The sequence below is a fragment of the Seriola lalandi genome, unplaced genomic scaffold (genome assembly GCF_002814215.2).
Source record: "Seriola lalandi dorsalis isolate HSWRI2012SDOR001 ecotype SW California unplaced genomic scaffold, Sedor1 jcf7180002054475, whole genome shotgun sequence".
Taxonomy (NCBI): Eukaryota; Metazoa; Chordata; class Actinopteri; order Carangiformes; family Carangidae; genus Seriola; species Seriola lalandi.
Genome location: NW_019525028.1, coordinates 197,312 through 217,311, shown reverse-complemented (window position 1 = coordinate 217,311; position 20,000 = coordinate 197,312). Strand labels below are relative to the sequence as shown.

Below are 20,000 nucleotides of genomic sequence, written 5' to 3'. Positions count from 1 at the left end.
AGTCTATTTCACTGTATTATCCGTTATATATCATCATCTGATTACATCATCTGTACCAATTATAGATCAATAAACCAGTCATTACCGATTCTAGATCAATATGTGAGAGTAAAGTATCAGCACCACAGAAGAAGAGCTCATATGTATGATATCATTTCAGTTACTGATTCATGTGTTGGTTTTAATGATTTTATATTCGGTTGCCAGGCAGATTAACCTGTAATAACATCTCATCACTAATTACTTTAATAATCTGAACCTGTGAAGTCACTAATGCTACAGTACAACATGTACTCTGAGATTTAATGCAATACTAGTATAAATAGAGAGTAGTAGTAGTAGAGGAGGAGGTGCACTGTAACAAATGATATCTTTTTTTGTTTGTCCTGAACCTATTGTTTTTTTATTTGTTTTTTTTATTTATTTGTTTGTTTGTTTGTTTATTCGATTCTGTGAAGGTCACTGAATGACTTCATCGACATAAACAAGTATCTGATCACATGACCTCCATGGATGACATCATGAACATCACAATGTTCACCACAGAGGTAACAAATAATGATTGATTATCAGTTATTGATGAGTCTGATTGTTTTATTATTCTACAAATTAATTGATTAAATTATCAGTTTAATCAAATGTCATTAAAATCATAATGGAGATACAAGATTTAATGTATGAAGACTTCCTGCAGGTGAGTTCAGGTGAGTTCAGGTGTGTTCAGGTGCATTCAGGTGAGTTCAGATGTGTTGAGGTGTGTTCAGGTGAGTTCAGGTGAGTTCAGGTGTGTTGTCTCTTCCTGTCAGGACCCATCCTCTTTCAGCCCCTCCCCCACCACCGACGTGGACTACAGCGACTACGAGGACCTGATGTGTGACCGGGAATCAGTGCGGCTGTTCAGGGGTCAGTACGAGCCGCCACTCTTCTGGATGATCGCTCTGGTGGGTGGAGCAGGGAACCTGGCCGTGGTGTGGATCTACCTGAACTTCCGCCGGCGGCTGAAGACCATGTCGGACGTGTACCTGCTGAACCTGGCGGTGGCCGACCTGCTTTTCCTGTTCACGCTGCCCCTGTGGGCTGTTGAGGCATCGCATGGCTGGAGTTTCGGCTCCACGATCTGCAGGCTGACCTCCACAATCTACAAGGTGAACCTGTTCAGCAGCATGATGCTGCTCACCTGCATCAGTGTCGATCGCTACATCGTCATTGTACAGACCACCAAGGCGCAAAACTCAAAGATGGAGCGCCGCCGGCACAGCCGGCTGGTGTGCCTGGCAGTGTGGCTACTGGCCCTGCTGCTCGCGGTGCCCGAGCTCATGTACGCCACCATTGCAAAGACAGACTCGCATCAGAACTGCAGGATGGTGTATCCCGCTCACCTTGGCAACAGCACCAAGATCCTGGTGCTGTTGCTGCAGGTGAGCATGGGCTTCTGCTTGCCTTTCATGATCATGGCCTTCTGCTACAGCATCATTGTTGCCACGCTGCTCAAGACCCGAAACTTCCAGAAGCACAAAGCCATGCGCGTCATCCTGGTGGTGGTGGTGGTATTCGTTGTGTCACAGCTGCCCTACAACGGCGTGCTGGTGATGCAGGCGGCGCAGGCCTCTAACATGACCATGACCGACTGTGAGGAGGTGAAGCGCTTCAACATGGTGGAAGAGGTCCTGAAGAGTCTGGCCTACATGCACGCCTGCCTCAACCCTTTCCTCTACGCCTTCATGGGCGTGCGTTTCCGCAAGGATGTGCTGCGGCTTCTGCGCTGCTGCAGTTGCCAATCACAGCCCCACAAAAGTCAGCTGAGTAAGACCAGCAAGAGTCCTCTGGGCTCAACCAGAGCCTCGGTGATGTCAGACAGCGACACCTCGCAGGCCCTGTCCCTGTAGACACGCCGCGGATACTTCCTGTTTGTGCTGCAGCAGCTGTCATGGCAACAGAGGAGTGAAATCACCCATCAATCCTCATTACTCCCCATCACTCCTTATCACGCCCCATCACTCCCCGTCACGTCCCATCACTCTCCCATCACTTTTCATTACACCCCATCACTCCTTATCACTCCTCATCACTCCCCATCACTCCTCATCACTCCTCATCACTCCCCCATCACTCCTCATCACTCCCCATCGCTCCTCATCACTCCTCATCACTCCCCATCACTCCTCATCACTACCCCATCACTCCTCATCACTCCCCATCGCTCCTCATCACTCCTCATCACTCCCCATCACTCCTCATCACTACCCCATCACTGCCCAATCACTCCTCATCACTCCCCATCACTCCTCATCACTCCCCATCACTCCCCATCACTCCTCATCACGCCCCATCACTCCTCATCATTCCCCATCACTGCCCCATCACTCCCTCATCTCTTAATCCAGTCTCACTTCAATTTAGCTTCAAGCTGCTTTGAAATCCTTGAATGAAGGTCTTGAATGTAGAATCCTGACATCCTCAAACTTCTTTCCAGAAAATTTTCCAGGACTTCCTCAAGACATTCCAGGACTTTGTCAGGACTTTCTCAAGACATTGCAGGACTTTTCAGGACATTTCCAGGACTTTTCAGGACTTTCCCAAGACTTTCCTGGATTTTTCCAGGACTTCCCCAGGACTTTCTCAGGGCCTGCGTTTATGTTAAATGTGAAATTCTTTTTTGCCACAAACTGTGTGATTTTTAGCCGCTGTTATTGAAGAGTGTTGGGTCATGTGACCTCCTCACATTTTGACTGTGTTGCAGCTTCCTGTTTGAACAGGAAACACATCACATGAAGGAAGTAAGGAGGAGCCTTAAACTGAGCCAATGCTGCATCTCTGTCAGATCATGTGATTTTATATCTGTTCTGTTTGTTTAATGAAAGCTGAACATTCATTCATAGAGAAGTCATCTGTTACTGTCAGACACCACTGAACAGCGCTGCTAACACATGCTAACAGATGCTAACAGAGGCAGTAGGATGCTAACATGGACATTTATATCCGCGGATGTTTTCTGTTGTAAATAGTTTTTGTAGCTGTTTTTGGTTCATGTATGTAAACATATGGTCTCAGAATGAAGTGAATGTAAATGTTTCTTTACATGTTCAAATATTAAAGTGTGTGTCAAACAAAGTGTGTGTTTGAGTTGAAGCGTGAAACACAGGAGGAAGTTGATCAAAGTAGTCACACTCATTTCTTCACATCCTTCCTCCTCTCATCCTGTTTATGTAAAAAAAATCTGAGCGGGAACCAGAGAACACACAGAACCAACATTTACACGTTTAATATTTCTGATTAGTTCTTCAAGTTGTTAATGTTAAAATCTTTGGGGACAGAGGCTGAAGACAGTTTTTACAGATTAGGTAAATAAAATAAAATGTTGTCTGTAAAGAAATGAACTTTATAAAGCTTGGACCAAATCAGAGCCAACATTGCTTTTCTATTTGTTTCTACCAGTGTTTCAGTTTCTGGTTAATACACAGTGTGATGTAATGAAGTACTGTAGTACTGAACATAAAACATGAAGCTTTGAATTAAATTAGTCAATTGGCTGAAAATGAATTGTCAACTATTCTGAAAATGGTTATTTGTAATCATTCAATCAATTTATTAATTCTGATGATAATCATCAGATTAATCTATAATGATCAACATAAATTACAGTCAACACTTACATCTACAGACAAATAACAGACCGACTACAGACAGACTACCGACAGATTACAGACAGATTACAGATGCACTACAGACAGTGTTGGGTTCATCAGGTTGGTTACTTGATGTAAAAGCAGTTGTTGTTTTGAACTGTGTGTCAGCACACACAGAACAAGAAGTCGTCTGTTGTTTGCTGTGGTTTGATGTTTTCTGGTCATGGGATGAAAAAAAAACTAAATGTGGCGAAAAGAAGAAGTGAAACTAAGGAAGAGGAAAAGGTTCTGCAACATCAGAGAGACATTGAGCATTTATATATGTCTGATGTGTTGATTGATCCCCACCTCACCCTCCTTCCTTCTGGCTCTGGTTCTGGTTGCTCTGGGGGAACCACAGTCTTGTAGTCAAACTGGGAAAGAATATTCCTCTGATTTTAAACAAACAGCATCAAACAACGTCTCAGATAGAATGAAACAAATATATTATTTAGTGATAGTGGTTGGACACAGTGTTTTTACAGCAACAGTCTCAGGCTGATGTTTCCATGGTGACAGTGCTTCACATCAGAGAGAGATGTGTCAAAGCTGCTGGGAAGTTTCACCTGCCTCAGCGACATTAAACCACTTCCTGCTGAGAGTGACAACAGACCGCGATGTGTCTGTGACAGTTGATCTATGGACGAGGACTTCACCTGAACGCTGAAGATGGAGAGTTGAGGGATTTCCACTGAGACACTGAGTGAGACGACCGTTTGTGTTCAAGCCAACAGAAGCATGTGAACTCTCAGTCTGTTGTCACGGTGACGTCAAGAAACTGTCCGACTGTTTATCTTCTGGTTTCACTCTCAAGCTTGAACTTCACTGGAACAAACCACAGCTGAGTCACTGTCACAGTCCAATTTGACTATGGGGGTACATTAGGGACAATTTGGTCCACAGGTAAAATTAATAGAGACCAACAGCAACTCTCAACGCACTCCACTTTTCACCTGTCACTTGGTAATAAATGAATACACAGAATACAAAAGGGCCCTCAGGACATACACACACACACACACACACACACACACCCACACACACAAACAGCTGCAGTGTATGAACACAGAGTGAGTTCCAGGCTGATACTCGGCGCTGCTGCTGGAGCCTTCAGTAGCAGGTTTCAGTCTGTCTCAGGTCTGTAGTGAATCAGGGCGTCAGTGATATAGCCTGGTCCCCGACCATGAAGGAGGAGGAGCTTAAAATCTGACAGATAGACGGAAGGACGGACGGACAGATGGCCTCAGGACTGTTGACAGTGTTTCATGATGTAAATTCACTGTCCATCAAACATAATGTTAAAACAGAAACAGCCACTCTGAGCTGTGAACAGTTCATCTATATGTAACTGAGTCTTTACCAGCTGGTTATGAAAGCTGATGTAGTAACTAACCAGCTTGAAACAAGTTAGTTATTGAGAGGAGCTGCTGCAGGTCTAGACCTGATCCTGTAGAGTCCCTCTTCAGAGGCTGAACCAGTTTATAACCCAACACACACACACACACACACACACACACACACACACACACACACACACCAGTCTCAGTCAGTCATTAACAGTAACAGAAGAAACACATCAGCATCACTTTGTATTCATATGTGTACCCACACCCACCCCCACCTACAGTGGAGGGGGTTCAGGTATAGTCCTCATATATAGTATAGAAATGACACAAATGTGTGTGTGTGTGTGTGTGTGTGTGTGTGTGTGTTTGACCTCTCTATGTGTTTCAGGACTCTTCCTGACCCCCCGCCCCCCCCCCCCCCCCCCGTGCTGATGCAGCTGAAATCGGACCGTGTGTTTCTCTCTGCAGAGACACAAACACGTCCTGAACAAAAGCCGCCATGTTTCCAGAACTCCGTGCCTCCATAAATTGGTGGCGGGAGCGGCTCTGAGCGGTTTGACACTGGGAGCCGCTTAACGTCATGCCTCTGCCCCGACGCCGCTCTTCTTTCCTGGGACAGCCGTCCTCCGAGCGCCCGGCCGCCGCCTCCTGCGGGAGGATCGGTGCGGCCGGCACCGCCGCCCCGCGCGGTGTCTTCGTGGGCTCTGCGCCCCCGGTGGGCGGGGCCTCCAGCCTGGGGACGCGTGTCTCTCGGCGGGCTCTGGGCATCAGCAGCGTGTTCCTGCAGGGGATGAGGAGCAGCGCGGCCCCGGTCCTACCCCGGGCCGGCGACCGGGCGGCGGGTCCCGGAGCGGCGGCCGGACTGAACAGCTGCCTGATGGAGTACCGAGACAAAGTGAGAGCCCTGGAACACCTAAACCAGCAGCTGGAGGACCAGATCCGCCTCTGTCTGGACCGCAAGGCCTCCAGCGCCGGAGCCTGGGGACCACTGAGGAGGGAGTGGGAGGACGTCTACAGACAGGTGAGAACAGGTGGAGGTTGGAAGTCTACAGACAGGTGAGGACAGGTGGAGGGAGGAGGTCTACACACAACTTTTAGCCTTGAATCCAGGACTGTTGTGGATCTTGAACTGTTGGATCACCTCCTCCAACTTGGATCTCTTGGATCTCTGAGCGACGGTGAAACAGTGAAATCTGGATTGACAGCTGACTGTGGATGAATGTTACAGAGTGAAGGAGTGAGTCAGTTACTGGAAGACAGTGTTCTACCTCAGAAACACGTCAGCCTCACATAATCAATAATCAATCATCAATAATCCAGTAGCAGCTGAGTGATTGAAACGAACACCTGTCAGTGTGACACAACAAGAAGGACTCATACAGTGTGTGTGTGTGTGTGTGTGTGCTGCCCCCTGCTGCTGCACTCAGTTCTCTGTTTTCCTGTGTTTTCTGCAGGTCAGTGAAGCCATCCTGGATAATGCTCGTTTGATGCTGCAGACGGAGAACGTTCAGGCTAACGCTGAGGACTTCAAGGACAGGTCAGAGGTCAAACACACACGCACACACACACTGAAAGTTAAACCAGAACTAAGAGGAGGACTGAGGCAGAGTGAGACGTCGCTGCATTAACACCCTCTCTGACACAGTTCCTCTGTGTTTTCCCACAATGCACCACTGACCTCAGCATCAGCAGCTGCTTTATATGAAACAAGTTTAAACTGCAGACCTGAGGCCTATACTACGAAACAAGTTCAACAGTTACCTGAACCTAACATTAACCTGATCACCTGGCTCAGTTAACTCTGGTTTACCTGTCCAGGTACGAGCGCGTTCATGTGAAAGAGGCGAAGTTCTTAATTATAAGCAACATCGTCTGAACCATGGTTCTTAATATGAGAAGAAACACTGACGAAGTAAATCCAGTAATAACCACGTCCAACAGTGACATTCAACAAGGTGAAATGTACCAATATGATCACATGACTGGAACAAAAAAATATGATTTCCATGTCTAAATATAATTTCTGTTAAAGTCAGACTAAAGATATATTGTAAATAAGAGCAAGAATTATCATCATGTTGATGATGAAGAGGAGGAGAGGAAGAGGAGAAGAAGAGGGGAAGAGAGGAAGAGGAAAGGAAGAAAAGAGGAGAGGAAGAGGGGGGGAGAGGAAGAAAAGAGGATTGGAAGAAGAGAGGAAGAGGGGAGGAAGAGGAGAGGAAGAGGAGAGGAGAGGAAGAAGAGAGGATTGGAAGAAGAGAGGAAGAGGGGAGGAAGAGGAGAGGACTGAAATAATTAACAGTGAGACTAATTGTTCTAATCAAAGACATCAGAGGTTCAGGTTTCTCTCCAGTCGTGTCACAGAGTCTCCTCATGTTGTTCTGAGCTCAGTGATGAAGAGGAGAGTAAAAGCTTCATGAATCCTCCATTAAAGAATCTGTGTTCAGGTCAAGTGAAGCTCTAACAGTGATTAGATTTTATCTAGCGATAAACTTTTGTTCAGCGTAAGTTACCATGGTGACAAGTGAACCACCGTCATAGGACTGAAAACCCAGAATTAAACCTGAAGTTACCTCGATAACTTCAGATCCTGATTCGTAGTACAGGTCTCAGGTGTTTCAGGTGTCAGGAGGGGTCGGGTCGAGGAGGAGGAGGAGTAACGCCTACCTTCCTCCTGCAGGTACGAGAATGAGCAGCCGTTCAGGAAGGCGGTGGAGGAGGAGATCAGCTCTCTGTACAAAGTCATTGACGACGCCAACCTGACGAAGGCGGAGCTCGAGGAGCAGATGGAGAACATGAAAGCCGAGCTACGTCACCTGGAGCACAACCATGAGCAGGTCCCATCACTGTGTTTAACAGGAGACTGTAAACACCTCACCAAGTTTTTGGTCAGCAGTAAACAGCATAGACAGGAGGGGGCGGAGCTTTAAATGTTACTTCATAGCAACAATGAGAAACTTTTATTATTGTCTCTAAATGATTCATAAATAACTGAATTTTAAGATAAATATTATAAATATTATAAATCAACAAACAGATAAAAGATAATTTTATTTACTAATTAATAACATCTCATTGAAGCCTTTGTTGAATTTATAATGAATTTAAAACTGAAGATAATGTTTTTATTCTGTTTAAAAATGATCATCTCATCATCTGAAGATTATTGTTAATAAATTGTTAATAATCCATGATCTTCGTTTAATGCTGAGGTCATGTGACCTGTTTGTGCGCCCAGGACGTCCGTGTCCTCTACAGTCAGATGGCGGGACGCGAGGTGGACGAACCTGACGCTCCCATAGAGACCAGTCTGGACCAAATCCTGGCCTACATCAGGAGCCACTGGGAGAAGGTGACGGAGAAGAACCGAGCCGAGACCGACAACTACCAGCTGGAGTGTAAGGTGAGGTCTTCTTACCTGCACAGGTGTCCTCGCAGGTGTCTTCGCAGGTGTCCTCGCGGATGTCCTCACAGGTGTGTATGTGTGTCCTGTAGGAGGCGCAGTGTATGAGCAGCAGACTGAGTCCAGAAGAGGAGCAGGTAGAAGCGCTGAAGGCCGAGTGTAACGACACCGGCTGCAAGATCCAGAGTCTGCAGGCCGAGACTGAGTCCATCCGAGCGTTGGTGAGAGACGTACACAATCAATAATCAATCATTATCAATACTCTGATCAATAACTACCATCAGAAACATGTCACCGTCTCACCGCTGTCCTCCTGCAGAAACGAGGTCTGGAGAACTCGCTGAGCGACGCTCGCCACTGGCATGACATGGAGCTGCAGAATCTGGGCTCAGTGGTGGCCAAGCTGGAGGCGGAGCTCGCCGACGTGCGTGGCGAGATTGAGCAGCAGCGGCGCGACTACGACACGTTGCTAAGCAACAAGCAGCGTCTGGAGCAGGAGATCGGCCTGTACCACGGCATCCTGGACGGAGAGGAGAGCCGCTTTCTGCCGAGCGAGATACCGTGAGTCACAGCAAGAACAACCACACCGACAACAACAACACTAACAACAACAATAATACTGACAACAAAAACACTGACAACAACAACAACAACAACAACAACAACAACAATACTGACAACAACAATACTGACAACAACAACACTGACAATAACAACACTGACAACAACAACAATACTGACAACAAAAACAACAACACCAACAACGACAACACTGACAACAAAAACACTGACAACACCAAAAACAACAATGACAATAACAACAAAACTGACAATAACAATGACACTGACAACAAAAACAACAACAACACTGACAAAACCACACAGACACAACAACGACAACAAAACTGACAACAACAACGTTGACAACACCACACAGACAACACTGAAAAAAACAATGACACTGACGACAACAAAAACAACAACACTGACAACAACCACACAGACAACACTGAAAACAACAATGACACTGACAACAACAAAAACAACAACACTGACAACAACCAAACAGACAACAACACTGAAAACAACGACACTGACAACAACAAAAACAACAACACTGACAACAACCAAACAGACAACAACACTGAAAACAACGACACTGACAACAACAAAAACAACAACACTGACAACAACCAAACAGACAACAACACTGAAAACAACGACACTGACAACAACAAAAACAACAACACTGAAAACAACAGCATCGACAATACTGAAAACAAGAACACTGACACCAACAACCACACAAACAACAACAACAACAACACTGAAAACAACAATGACACTGACAAAAACAAAAACAACACTAATAACAACAACAACACTGACACCAACAACCACACAGACAACAACACTGAAAACAACAACGACACTGACAACAAAAACAACAACAACACTGACAACGACCACACAGACAACAACAATACTGAAAACAACAACAACACAGACAACAACAACAACAACACTGACAACAACCACACAGACAACAACAATACTGAAAACAACAACAACACTGACAACAACAACCACCCAAACAACAACAACACTGAAAACAACAATGACACCTACAACAACAAAAACAACAGCACTGACAACAACAACCACTCTGACAACCACAACACCGACAACAGCAAAAACAACAACAACAACAACGACACTGACAACAACACAACATCGTCTTCAACTGATCAATACCTTATAAACACTGTGGATCTGCACTGCCAATCATTGTCATTCAAATCATTATAATTACCTGTCCAGGTGTTCAGGTCTGCACTCACAACCTGAGGGAGCTGCCAACGCCCCTGCTGCTCCAGACTCCCGGACTAACACTCCAGGACCTCCAGGACAGTGATCCCTGTGGAGGATCTGAGGAGCAGGTGAAGTCCAGCAGAATGTGGACTCTGGTCTCTGCTGGAGGATTTCTACCTGGTGATGTGTGCAGGTGTGATGGAAATCCGGAGTGTGAGGCAGCGATCAACATGAGGCAGTGAAGTGGTTTCTGCTAATGAAATAATGTGTTGGAAGTCCCCAGGTAAACCTGTTCTCAGGACAGGTCCAGAGGACCCAACCTGAACTTGGCCTCAAATCCAGACTCTAAGTGTTCTGAGGTTCTGCATGGACCCAACAAATTGAATCCACTGGATCCAGACATCAACCAAAGGCTTGCGCTACTCGTCTCAATGTACGATGTTTTACCAGAGTCGTTTCCTAAAGCTCTATGAGACATGGAGAGAATCACACTTACATTTCCCATGATGCAACTGGATAGTCTTTTCACTATGCTGCATTTATGTTATATGTGATGGAAGATGTTTATGAGACATTTGATCAAACACTACGTCCATTAAATCAGAGCTCAAAAACTCAGACATGACATGAATGCAGCATCAGCGATGTTTTCATTTGTCCCCTTCATGTGGTGGATTTACCTGTAAGACACACACCTGTGAGACATGAGGTGGTCACATGACTGGTTCAGGACTTTGTGATTTGATGAGGACCACCTGGACCCACCGTTATACGAGTCATCAACTCACAAAGGATTGTGGGACTGATTTAAAGGATATCAGGTGTGTTTTACTTGGGTACTGTTTCACTCTGAAATGATGACATCACAGCAGGTGACGGTCACCATCGGTGTTATTTAGATTTTCTGATCAATGAACTGGATTATTTTGATATTTTTAAATGATGATGTTTTTTTCTGTTTGACAATAAAAGAGTTTAAAGTGAATTCAGGTAAGACTCTTTATTGATTTCTGATCGAGATGTTTCAGAAGAATCATTTTACATTTTTCATTAAAACTCATTAAAATAAACATGTTGATGTTCACTGTAAACACGTCAAGGACAAAAACGTTTAAATCTCATTTAAACATTGTGACGTCTGAAGAGTCAAAGCCTTTTGAAGCTGTCACGACTGAACAAAATAACCTAACACTGATGGTTTCAAACACAAATGTGTCCCCACAACCACAGCAAGACATGTACACACATGTACATGTATACACACATGTACATGACCTAACAGAAGTTGATCTGAAATTAATCCATACCACTATATCATGCACATACAAGCACACACACATACACAGTGCTGATTTGCCTCATACATGCTCTCCTACTTGAGAGTAAAAGGGGTAAGAGTTAATGAGTCCAATTAGCTAATAAGAATCAGCTTTGTCCATTTTTGCGTGGACACTGTGTTAGTAGCACCTGCTGAGACCTGAGACCTGTTTGCTATCAGCTTCTGAATTTGTATTGGAGTCTATGGGAGAGCTACTATGAAGGTTGTAGCTCAAAGCTCAAAGTAAATTCAATATGTCTGCTGCTGTATTTACTGATGTACTGTCCAGTCTGAACTGTAATCTCTCTCTATGAGCACTGACTTGTAAACACCTTTTGCCTGTGTGTGTGTGTGTGTGTGTGTGTGTGTGTGTGGGGCTATGTTTGTAAACATCACAGAGATCAAAGAGTCTCTTAATGAGCTGGTTCAAACACCTCTGTCTAGCTGGAATACACAGAGCTGACTCAGATCTGGGTGAGCCTCTCAAAAAACACGATCAGACAAATTGATCTGAAAATTCCTCTTTAATGATCCACAAATGTCTCAGGAAGGAAAACAGATTAAAAAAAATCATAAATTAATCAATAAAAATAAAACTACAGATGACTGATGATGACTGAGGAGGCTGGAGAGACCAGATGAATATAATCAGTGCTTCAATGTCACATAGTCACTAAAACGTTCATGTATCAACTTCAACTGTTTACTTTTATTATAAATTCATCACATTCATTTTCATTGAATTCATATATAAAACTTGTTAAAAGCTTTCAGCTGCATCTCATGGCTTTCATCAGCAGATGGAGCTAGTCAAATAATAAGAACTGTCTCCATGACAACTGACCCTCAGGAAAACCATGAAATCCAACTGAAAGTTATGGTGCAGGGTGAAGGACAAATTTAAGACCAATGATCTGGCCAATGACGAGCCGGGGAACGAGAGCTTTGCGCCATTAGCCACGCAAAGCTATGCTAGGCATTCGACCAGCCTCGGCAGCCTAGTGAATATGTAATTGACATAACTATTAGCAATGCTAGGCTAACCTCTAGTATACCTAAGCTAGCCCAAAAAAGGACATGGAAACCTGGCCTGTGATTTTCACAGTAAAAACCCTGTTGACCTAAGGTGAAGCTAACACCTGATAATGACTGACCACAGTTTTATATATAAAGCTAATTGAGTCAACGTTAATAAAATGTTTTACAATTGATTAAAAAGGTTTGATGACAATTTCTCTCACTTTTATCATCATTTATTAAAATGTATTAACATTACAACATGAAACTGACTTATTGACGTGGATCTCTCCAGTCTCAGCTTCAGAAACACGACACAACATGTCCAGGATTCATTTATGAGTTTTAACTGACGACTCATGAAGCTTCAAACTGTTCAATATTAAATCTTTTTTTTTTTTAAGAAACTATGAAATAAATAATCATCTGTCTGAAGCTCCGTTCACACTGATTTCTGATTTTAACATCAGTCATTCTGGAAACATGACACCAACAAACACACAGATAAAGCAGAACAAGCTCATCTGTTTTAAATAACAAATCATCTGTGATCATCTGTGATCAGCTGTGATCAGCTGTGATCAGCTGTGATCAGCTCCTGTCCCTGTTTTACTGTGATACTGAAGGAAACGTAAAACCAGGAGGATTCTCTATGAAGTTCTGCAGACTCTGTTTCTCTGGTGCTTTATTCTGGAGGAGGAGGGGACCCGGACCCCCCCCCCCCCCCCCCCCCCCGAGGAGAATTCAAACTTTAATAAAGATATAATTTTTTTTTCTTTTTCACGTGTCTGCAGCTGTCAATCACTCTCTTTGATTACAGATTAGTAATAACAGTCCAGTGAACGTGGTCCCAGAAAACCGATCAGAGTGGTCATCCTGTCTCAATCAGCAGCTTTCTTTCAAACAAGTATAAAATCAATATTTATAGTTACTTGGTCCACAAATGCGCTAATAGCACAATGCTAGCAGCTAGCCTGTGCGGCCTAGCTCTACAGTTTTACCCATAATCCCACAGGCCTGGCGTCAGTGTGCAGATCTGAGCCCAGCCGTCGTACCAATGAAGCTCAGTGAACGCCACCGGAGGGCGCCGCCCCCACCTCCTCCCCACCTGCAGCCAGCAGTAACACGTCGATGCCTAGCCTCCAAAGGGCCACTTTAGGCGGGCTGCAGGGGGATGCAGCCGACCCCGACCCCCCCCTCGTGGCAGACCATGGGGGCCATGAAGATCCAGCGGTTGGTGTCGGGATTGTACATCTCCACCGAGCTGAGGTTGGACTGTCCATCGTACCCGCCCACGGCGTACAGACGCCCCGACGTGGACACCAGAGACACCCGGCTGCGCCGCGTGTTCATCGGCACCAGGAGGCTCCACTGCCCCGAGCCCGAGCTGAACACCTCTGCGCCGCTCAGGAACCCCGAGCCGTCGTACCCCCCCGCCACGTACATGTGACTGCCCAGAGACGCTGCCCCGTGACGACAACGCTTGTTTAGCATGGCCGCCGCCTGGTGCCACCGGTTGGTGTGGTGGTTGTAGTACTCCACCTGGTGGGGGTGGGGGGGGCAGACAAAATTCAGTTTGATGTGGATTCTATAAAATATTAATAAGAAATATTTATATATATCGATAATACAAATATTGTTTCCTGCCTGTCACCTGATTGTACTGATCAGTTGTATTGATCAGTGGTGTGTGTGTGATGACACTGACCGTGTTGAAGATCTGTAAACCGTCATGGCCGCCTGAGACAAAGATGCGTCCGTCAAACACCGTCACACCTGCAGCGCTGCGACTGGCGCTCATCTCCGTCACCACCGTCCACCTGGACACCAGCAGCAGGTAGAAGATCAATATCGTCAACAAGTAAACAGGTAAACAACAACACGTCTTCTCTCTTTAACATCTTTAAGGGATTATTAAGTTTTTTAGGTCTTAATTAAAAGACTGTTTTCATGATTGTTTGGACATTTTTAAGGATTTTTTTTACTCTCTACTTAAATTTATTAAAAATGTCTTAATATCACAGGTGCTAATGCCAGCAAACAAATGGTCTCCATGGAAACTTTAGATGTAAATGATGATGTAAATGCCTTGAGGTTTTCCCTTAACTAAGGAAACATTTTAAGAGATTCTGTGCAACAACCTTAAGTACCTCCCTCTTAAGGTCTTTAACCACTCACACCCTAATGACACCACGATGAGTCAACCTCATTGTTTACATCATGTTCACTCGTTTGCTCTGGTAACGAGCAGCGACTCGTCACACCTGATGCCGCCCCAGGTGAGGGGGCAGTAACACAGGTAAGTCATGTACTGACACAGAGACCTGGTCCTGGGCTGATCCGGATCACTGATGTTTGATCACCTGTCGGTCTCTGGAGAGTAACACTCCACTGAGTTCAGAGATGACTTCCCGTCGTAGCCGCCGCACACGTAGATATGTCCGTCAATCACGACCGTTCCCATGGCGCTGTTGACGACAGCATGTTTTATTACTTTTCAGGACCAGTGCATCAGTACTGATCACTATTGATAAGTATTGATCACACCTGCGCTGGCTGTTCATGCTTGACACCCGTGTCCAGCTGTCTGTCTCTGGGTTGTAAACCTCCACCGTGCTCAGCCGTGATTGGCCATCATATCCACCGATGGCGTACAGCAGCCCGTTAATGACGGCCACGCCCACTCTGCTGCGAGCCGTCCTCATTGGCTGACAGCGCTCCCAGAAGTTCCCGATCGGATCGAAAACTTCGACTACGTTTAATGAGTCACCTGGAGGAGAAAACACACCATCAGCTGATCACCCTGAGCACAGATGAGAGAGGACGACACCGACAGGTGAGCGGTGTACCTGAGCTGTTGAGCCCTCCCACAGCGTAGATGAGACCTGTGATGGACGTGCAGCACCTCTGTCTGGTCTTAAAAGTGGGCAGGTGCGGACGCCGCTCTGGCATCAGGTGGAAATCTTTGGCTTCATCCACGAGATCTCTGACAGGAAACAAGAGAGTCTCACAACTTCAACATGAAAATACATGAGGACACATGAAGACACACAAGGACACACGAAGACACACGAGGACACACGAGGACACACGAGGACACACAAGGACACACGAAGACACACGAGGACACACGAGGACACACGAGGACACATGAGGACACACGAGGACACATGAGGTCACATGAGGACACACGAGGACACATGAGGTCACATGAGAACACATGAGGGCACATGAGGACACATGAGGACACATGAGGACACATGAAGACAACATGAGGACACGTGAAGACACATGAGGACACACGAAGACACACGAGGACACATGAGGACACACGAGGACACATGAGGACACATGAGGACACATGAAGACAACATGAGGACACGTGAAGACACACGAGGACACATGAGGACACACGAGGACACATGAGGTCACATGAGGACAAATGAGGGCACGTGAAGACAGATAAAGACACATGAGGACACATGAAGACAACATGAGGACACGTGAAGACACATGAGGACACACGAAGACACACGAGGACACACGAGGACACACGAGGACACATGAGGACACATGAGGACACATGAGGGCACGTGAAGACAGATAAAGACACATGAGGACACACGAAGACACACGAGGACACACGAGGACACATGAGGACACATGAGGTCACATGAGGACACATGAGGTCACATGAGGACACATGAGGGCACGTGAAGACAGATAAAGACACATGAGGACACATGAAGACACATGAGGACACGTGAAGACACATGAGGAAACATGAGGATACGTGAAGACAGATAAAGACACATGAGGACACGTGAAGACAACATGAGGACAGACTCACCTGCACTTGTGGCAGCAGCGAACCAGCTCGTCCTGCTGGACTCGGTCTGACAGGAACTGTGGTCGACACAGAGGAAGTCTGATCTTGGACAGCAGCTCCGGCAGCAGGGACTCCCTCTGGTCCCGGTCATGATGAACCCAGGCCAGCACAGCCTCAAACACCTGCACAGGTACACAGAGCAGGTAGCAGTGTGAAATCAGTGAACACCTGCTGGACTGTGATGAACCGAGGTTCACACATTCAAGGTGCCCAGAGGATGAACCCTGCTGACTGATGATCCTCTGACACGAACATCAACATGTTCAGGATCCTGAAGTTTCTCAATAATAACAATGATCCTGTGAGCGCCCTCTGCTGGACACGCCCACTCTACTCCTGTCCAGCTCTACTCTGATTTTCATTGGTCCACACATAGAACCTGGTACCTGCTTCTGGTTGTGGTCTCACCTCCACCTAGCTGGGGTGAAAACACTGCAGGCTGCTGATTGGTCAGAGAGAATCAGCATGACTGTGTCATCACTGAAAGAGTAACTGTTCAACAACAATATTATTGTACTGTAAGTTTTAATAATATATTATTTTATAATTCTACTTTGTTTTAATAATTTATTATTATTGTACTTTTTAATAATATATAATGATGTCATAGTATTTCATGTCTCAGGTGTCAGTGATGTTGCAGGTCAGAGTTTTATTTGTCACTTGTTCAGGTTCAATGGTCAGAAAACAAGTCAGTGAAATGAGGGTGAAACGAGTCAACAGCAGACAGACTGTGGAAAACTGGAAACTCTAAACTGCTGTAAACCGCTGTAAACCGCTGTGAACCGCTGTAAACCGCTGTAAACCGCTGTGAACCGCTGTGAACCGCTGTGAACCGCTGTGAACCGCTGTGAACCGCTGTGAACCGCTGTGAACCGCTGTGAACCGCTGTGAACCGCTGTGAACCGCTGTGAACCGCTGTGAACCGCTGTGAACCGCTGTGAACCGCTGTGAACCGCTGTGAACCGCTGTGAACCGCTTTAACTAAACTGAGTCCTAAAATGAAGCTGTGATTGATGGATGGACGGACGGATGGTTAATTTACCCCATAGGGAAAATTCATGTGTCCAGTAGCTCATTAGTAATAATAATTATAATAGTTGTTAATAAATAAGAAACATTAATAATTAAATGAGTCCACTTCCTGTCCTGCAGCGAGATGAGACGTTTCTTGAGTTTCTCACCTGCTTCAGATGAACGTTGAAAACAACAAACTCGACAGAAACACAAAGAACAGAGAGAATCCTGAACATGGGGACATCCCAGCGGACAGAGGGACGGACACATGAGCCAAGGAGAGGAAGATGAGAAGGATGACAGATCCTCCTGTAGCAGGAGTCGCTCCGTCATCCACCATCAGTTACCATGCCGACGGGCAGAGCAGCTCACCTGTTCCTCTGCTTTCACGTTGAGCTCGTCACAGCCCACCAGCTCCAGCACCTCCTCCGTCCTCAGACCCAGGAACTCCTCTGACAGAGAGACCTCCACAAAGTGCTGGTGGAGGAAGCTGCTGGCCGAGTCGTACAGAGTCGTGCACATCATGGTCTCTGCAAACTGACGCACGCCCAGACAGTTCTTGGGATGTAACCTGAAGCCCACAGACCCGGACACAGACAGAGAATTAAAACAATTTAGCTCCAGAGCAGCTACTAAATGGACCTTGTTGTTTTGTCAGAGCTGAAGTGACAATAGGACACACTCCTCCTACTACAGATGATTCTGTTAGACCTCCACCCGAGTGTATTGGAGTGACTGACCTCTCCTGGAGGAAGGAGCAGCAGGCGTCTTTAACGTTCTGCAGCTGCAGGAAACTCGAGCCAATCAGAAGAGACTGGACGTTCTGCTGGTCGATCGCAACATGGCCGCTGTATGCAAAGTTTATCAGAGCCTCCAGAGCACTGCAGGGAGAGAGGGACTGGTCATACTGGTGTCAGACTGAGACCTGTACTACGAAGCAGGATCTGAGGTTATCGAGGTAACTTCAGGTTTAACTCTGGGTTTTCAGTCCTACGACGGGGGTTCACTTATTAACGGGGTAAATCACCATGGTAACTGATGCCTATATCCTAACTTAGAGGATCAGATCAAAACAGCCACACTACTGACCAATCAGATCACTGGAAAAACAGAGTCACCATTCCTACAGGATCCTGACAGGGACAAAAGAGTTCACAATAAAGTGATCAATAGTAGCGATCAGTAGATATAACATATAGATCAGTGGAACAGTTTCCATGTGTCTCTGGTTTTAAACCAAAGCTTCTGCAGAATTCACAGTTTATCACTAAATAAAATCTAATGACTGTCAGAGCTTCATCTGACCTGAACACACATTCTTTAATGGAGGATTCCTGCCAGTGATGAAGCTTTTACTCTCCTCTTCATCACTGAGCTCAGAACAACATGAGGAGACTGTGACACGACTGGAGAGAAACCTGAACCTCTGATGTCTTTGATTAGAACAATTAGTCTCACTGTTAATTATTTCAGTCCTCTCCTCTTCCTCCCCTCTTCCTCTCTTCTTCCAATCCTCTTTTCTTCCTCTCCCCCCCTCTTCCTCTCCTCTTTTCTTCCTTTCCTCTTCCTCTCTTCCCCTCTTCTTCTCCTCTTCCTCTCCTCCTCTTCATCATCAACATGATGATAATTCTTGCTCTTATTTACAATATATCTTTAGTCTGACTTTAACAGAAATTATATTTAGACATGGAAATCATATTTTTTTGTTCCAGTCATGTGATCATATTGGTACATTTCACCTTGTTGAATGTCACTGTTGGACGTGGTTATTACTGGATTTACTTCGTCAGTGTTTCTTCTCATATTAAGAACCATGGTTCAGACGATGTTGCTTATAATTAAAAACTTCACCTCTTTCATATGAACATGCTCGTACCTGGACAGGTAAACCAGAGTTAACTGAGCCAGGTGATAACCAGCTTCGTATTTCAGGTTATCAGGACCGTCAACACTGACAGTCCTGACGGTTTGTTGAACTTGTTTCGTAGTACAGGCCTCAAGTGTCAGACTTGGAAGTGGTTATCTGTACTGGTCTAAGACTGTTGGTCTGTGGTTGGTGTGTGGGTACCTGTGCAGGTCTTACCTGGGGTCCATGCCCTGCATCAGGATCTCGTCCTGTTTACACTCCACCATGTCGTTGGTGAACATGGCGTGAAAGTATGGGATGGAGGCCGCCAAGATGATCCGGTGAGCGCTGAATTTATGATCCCCAACCTGCAGAGAGGACGACATGTTAACAGTGATGTCACCTGGAGTGATGTCACCTGTACAGAGCTCTCACCTGTGCAGAGGTGTGTTCACTGTGTTGCAAATTGTATTTCCTCAGACTGAGCAGCTTTAATCCTGACACTTTAAGAGGATCAGCTGTAGCAGCTCTGAGGTCATCACCTTGAGGTCACATGTTATAACGAAGCAGCTTCAGATCTCATGGTGTGATCATGGAGGGATCCAGATTCAGATTTTATTCTGAACTTCATCTTCCTGTGCTGCAGCAGCAGCAGCAGCAGCAGCAGCAGCAGCAGCAGCAGCAGCA

At 45.7% G+C, this 20,000-nt stretch overlaps 3 protein-coding genes across 4 annotated transcripts in view; 2 read left to right on the top strand and 1 right to left on the bottom strand.

Annotated features, from left to right (window-relative positions):
• Window positions 1-3,111, top strand: part of ccr9a (chemokine (C-C motif) receptor 9a) — a 3,520-nt gene extending 409 nt beyond the window's left edge. The window contains exons 2-3 of the mRNA XM_023412045.2: window positions 459-548; window positions 807-3,111. Of these exons, the coding sequence (XP_023267813.1) occupies window positions 501-548; window positions 807-1,886 (1,128 nt within the window). The 5' untranslated portion in view covers window positions 459-500 and the 3' untranslated portion in view covers window positions 1,887-3,111. The remainder of the gene's footprint in view (window positions 1-458; window positions 549-806) is intronic.
• A 2,416-nt stretch (window positions 3,112-5,527) lies between these two features.
• On the top strand, window positions 5,528-11,211 carry bfsp2 (beaded filament structural protein 2, phakinin). 2 transcript variants are annotated; one of them, XM_023412038.2, is made up of 7 exons: window positions 5,528-6,032; window positions 6,466-6,548; window positions 7,692-7,899; window positions 8,250-8,414; window positions 8,507-8,635; window positions 8,734-8,975; window positions 10,236-11,211. In XM_023412038.2, exons 1-7 carry the CDS (start codon window positions 5,592-5,594, stop codon window positions 10,327-10,329), a joined length of 1,362 nt encoding a protein of 453 aa, XP_023267806.1. In that variant the 5' UTR covers window positions 5,528-5,591; the 3' UTR covers window positions 10,330-11,211. The 2 variants fall into 2 exon arrangements, with proteins under 2 accessions (XP_023267806.1, XP_023267807.1); XM_023412039.2 differs by having other exon boundaries at window positions 5,535-6,032; window positions 7,692-7,848.
• An 838-nt stretch (window positions 11,212-12,049) lies between these two features.
• The window catches only part of klhl18 (kelch-like family member 18), a 9,385-nt gene continuing 1,434 nt past the window's right edge, over window positions 12,050-20,000 (bottom strand). Inside the window, exons 2-10 of the mRNA XM_023412051.2 lie at window positions 19,551-19,681; window positions 18,208-18,348; window positions 17,840-18,038; window positions 16,412-16,572; window positions 15,411-15,547; window positions 15,109-15,331; window positions 14,925-15,029; window positions 14,270-14,381; window positions 12,050-14,103 (exon numbers count right to left, since the gene is read on the bottom strand). Of these exons, the coding sequence (XP_023267819.1) occupies window positions 13,717-14,103; window positions 14,270-14,381; window positions 14,925-15,029; window positions 15,109-15,331; window positions 15,411-15,547; window positions 16,412-16,572; window positions 17,840-18,038; window positions 18,208-18,348; window positions 19,551-19,681 (1,596 nt within the window). The 3' untranslated portion in view covers window positions 12,050-13,716. The remainder of the gene's footprint in view (window positions 14,104-14,269; window positions 14,382-14,924; window positions 15,030-15,108; window positions 15,332-15,410; window positions 15,548-16,411; window positions 16,573-17,839; window positions 18,039-18,207; window positions 18,349-19,550; window positions 19,682-20,000) is intronic.

Bases quoted from the DNA above. Each gene is read 5' to 3' on its own strand.
- bfsp2 (XM_023412038.2), top strand. From the start codon at position 5,592: ATGCCTCTGCCCCGACGCCGCTCTTCTTTCCTGGGACAGCCGTCCTCC. The intron at 6,549-7,691 runs GTCAGAGGTCAA...TTCCTCCTGCAG, and splicing joins GCTGAGGACTTCAAGGACAG to GTACGAGAATGAGCAGCCGT. The intron at 7,900-8,249 runs GTCAGCAGTAAA...TTGTGCGCCCAG, and splicing joins AACACCTCACCAAGTTTTTG to GACGTCCGTGTCCTCTACAG.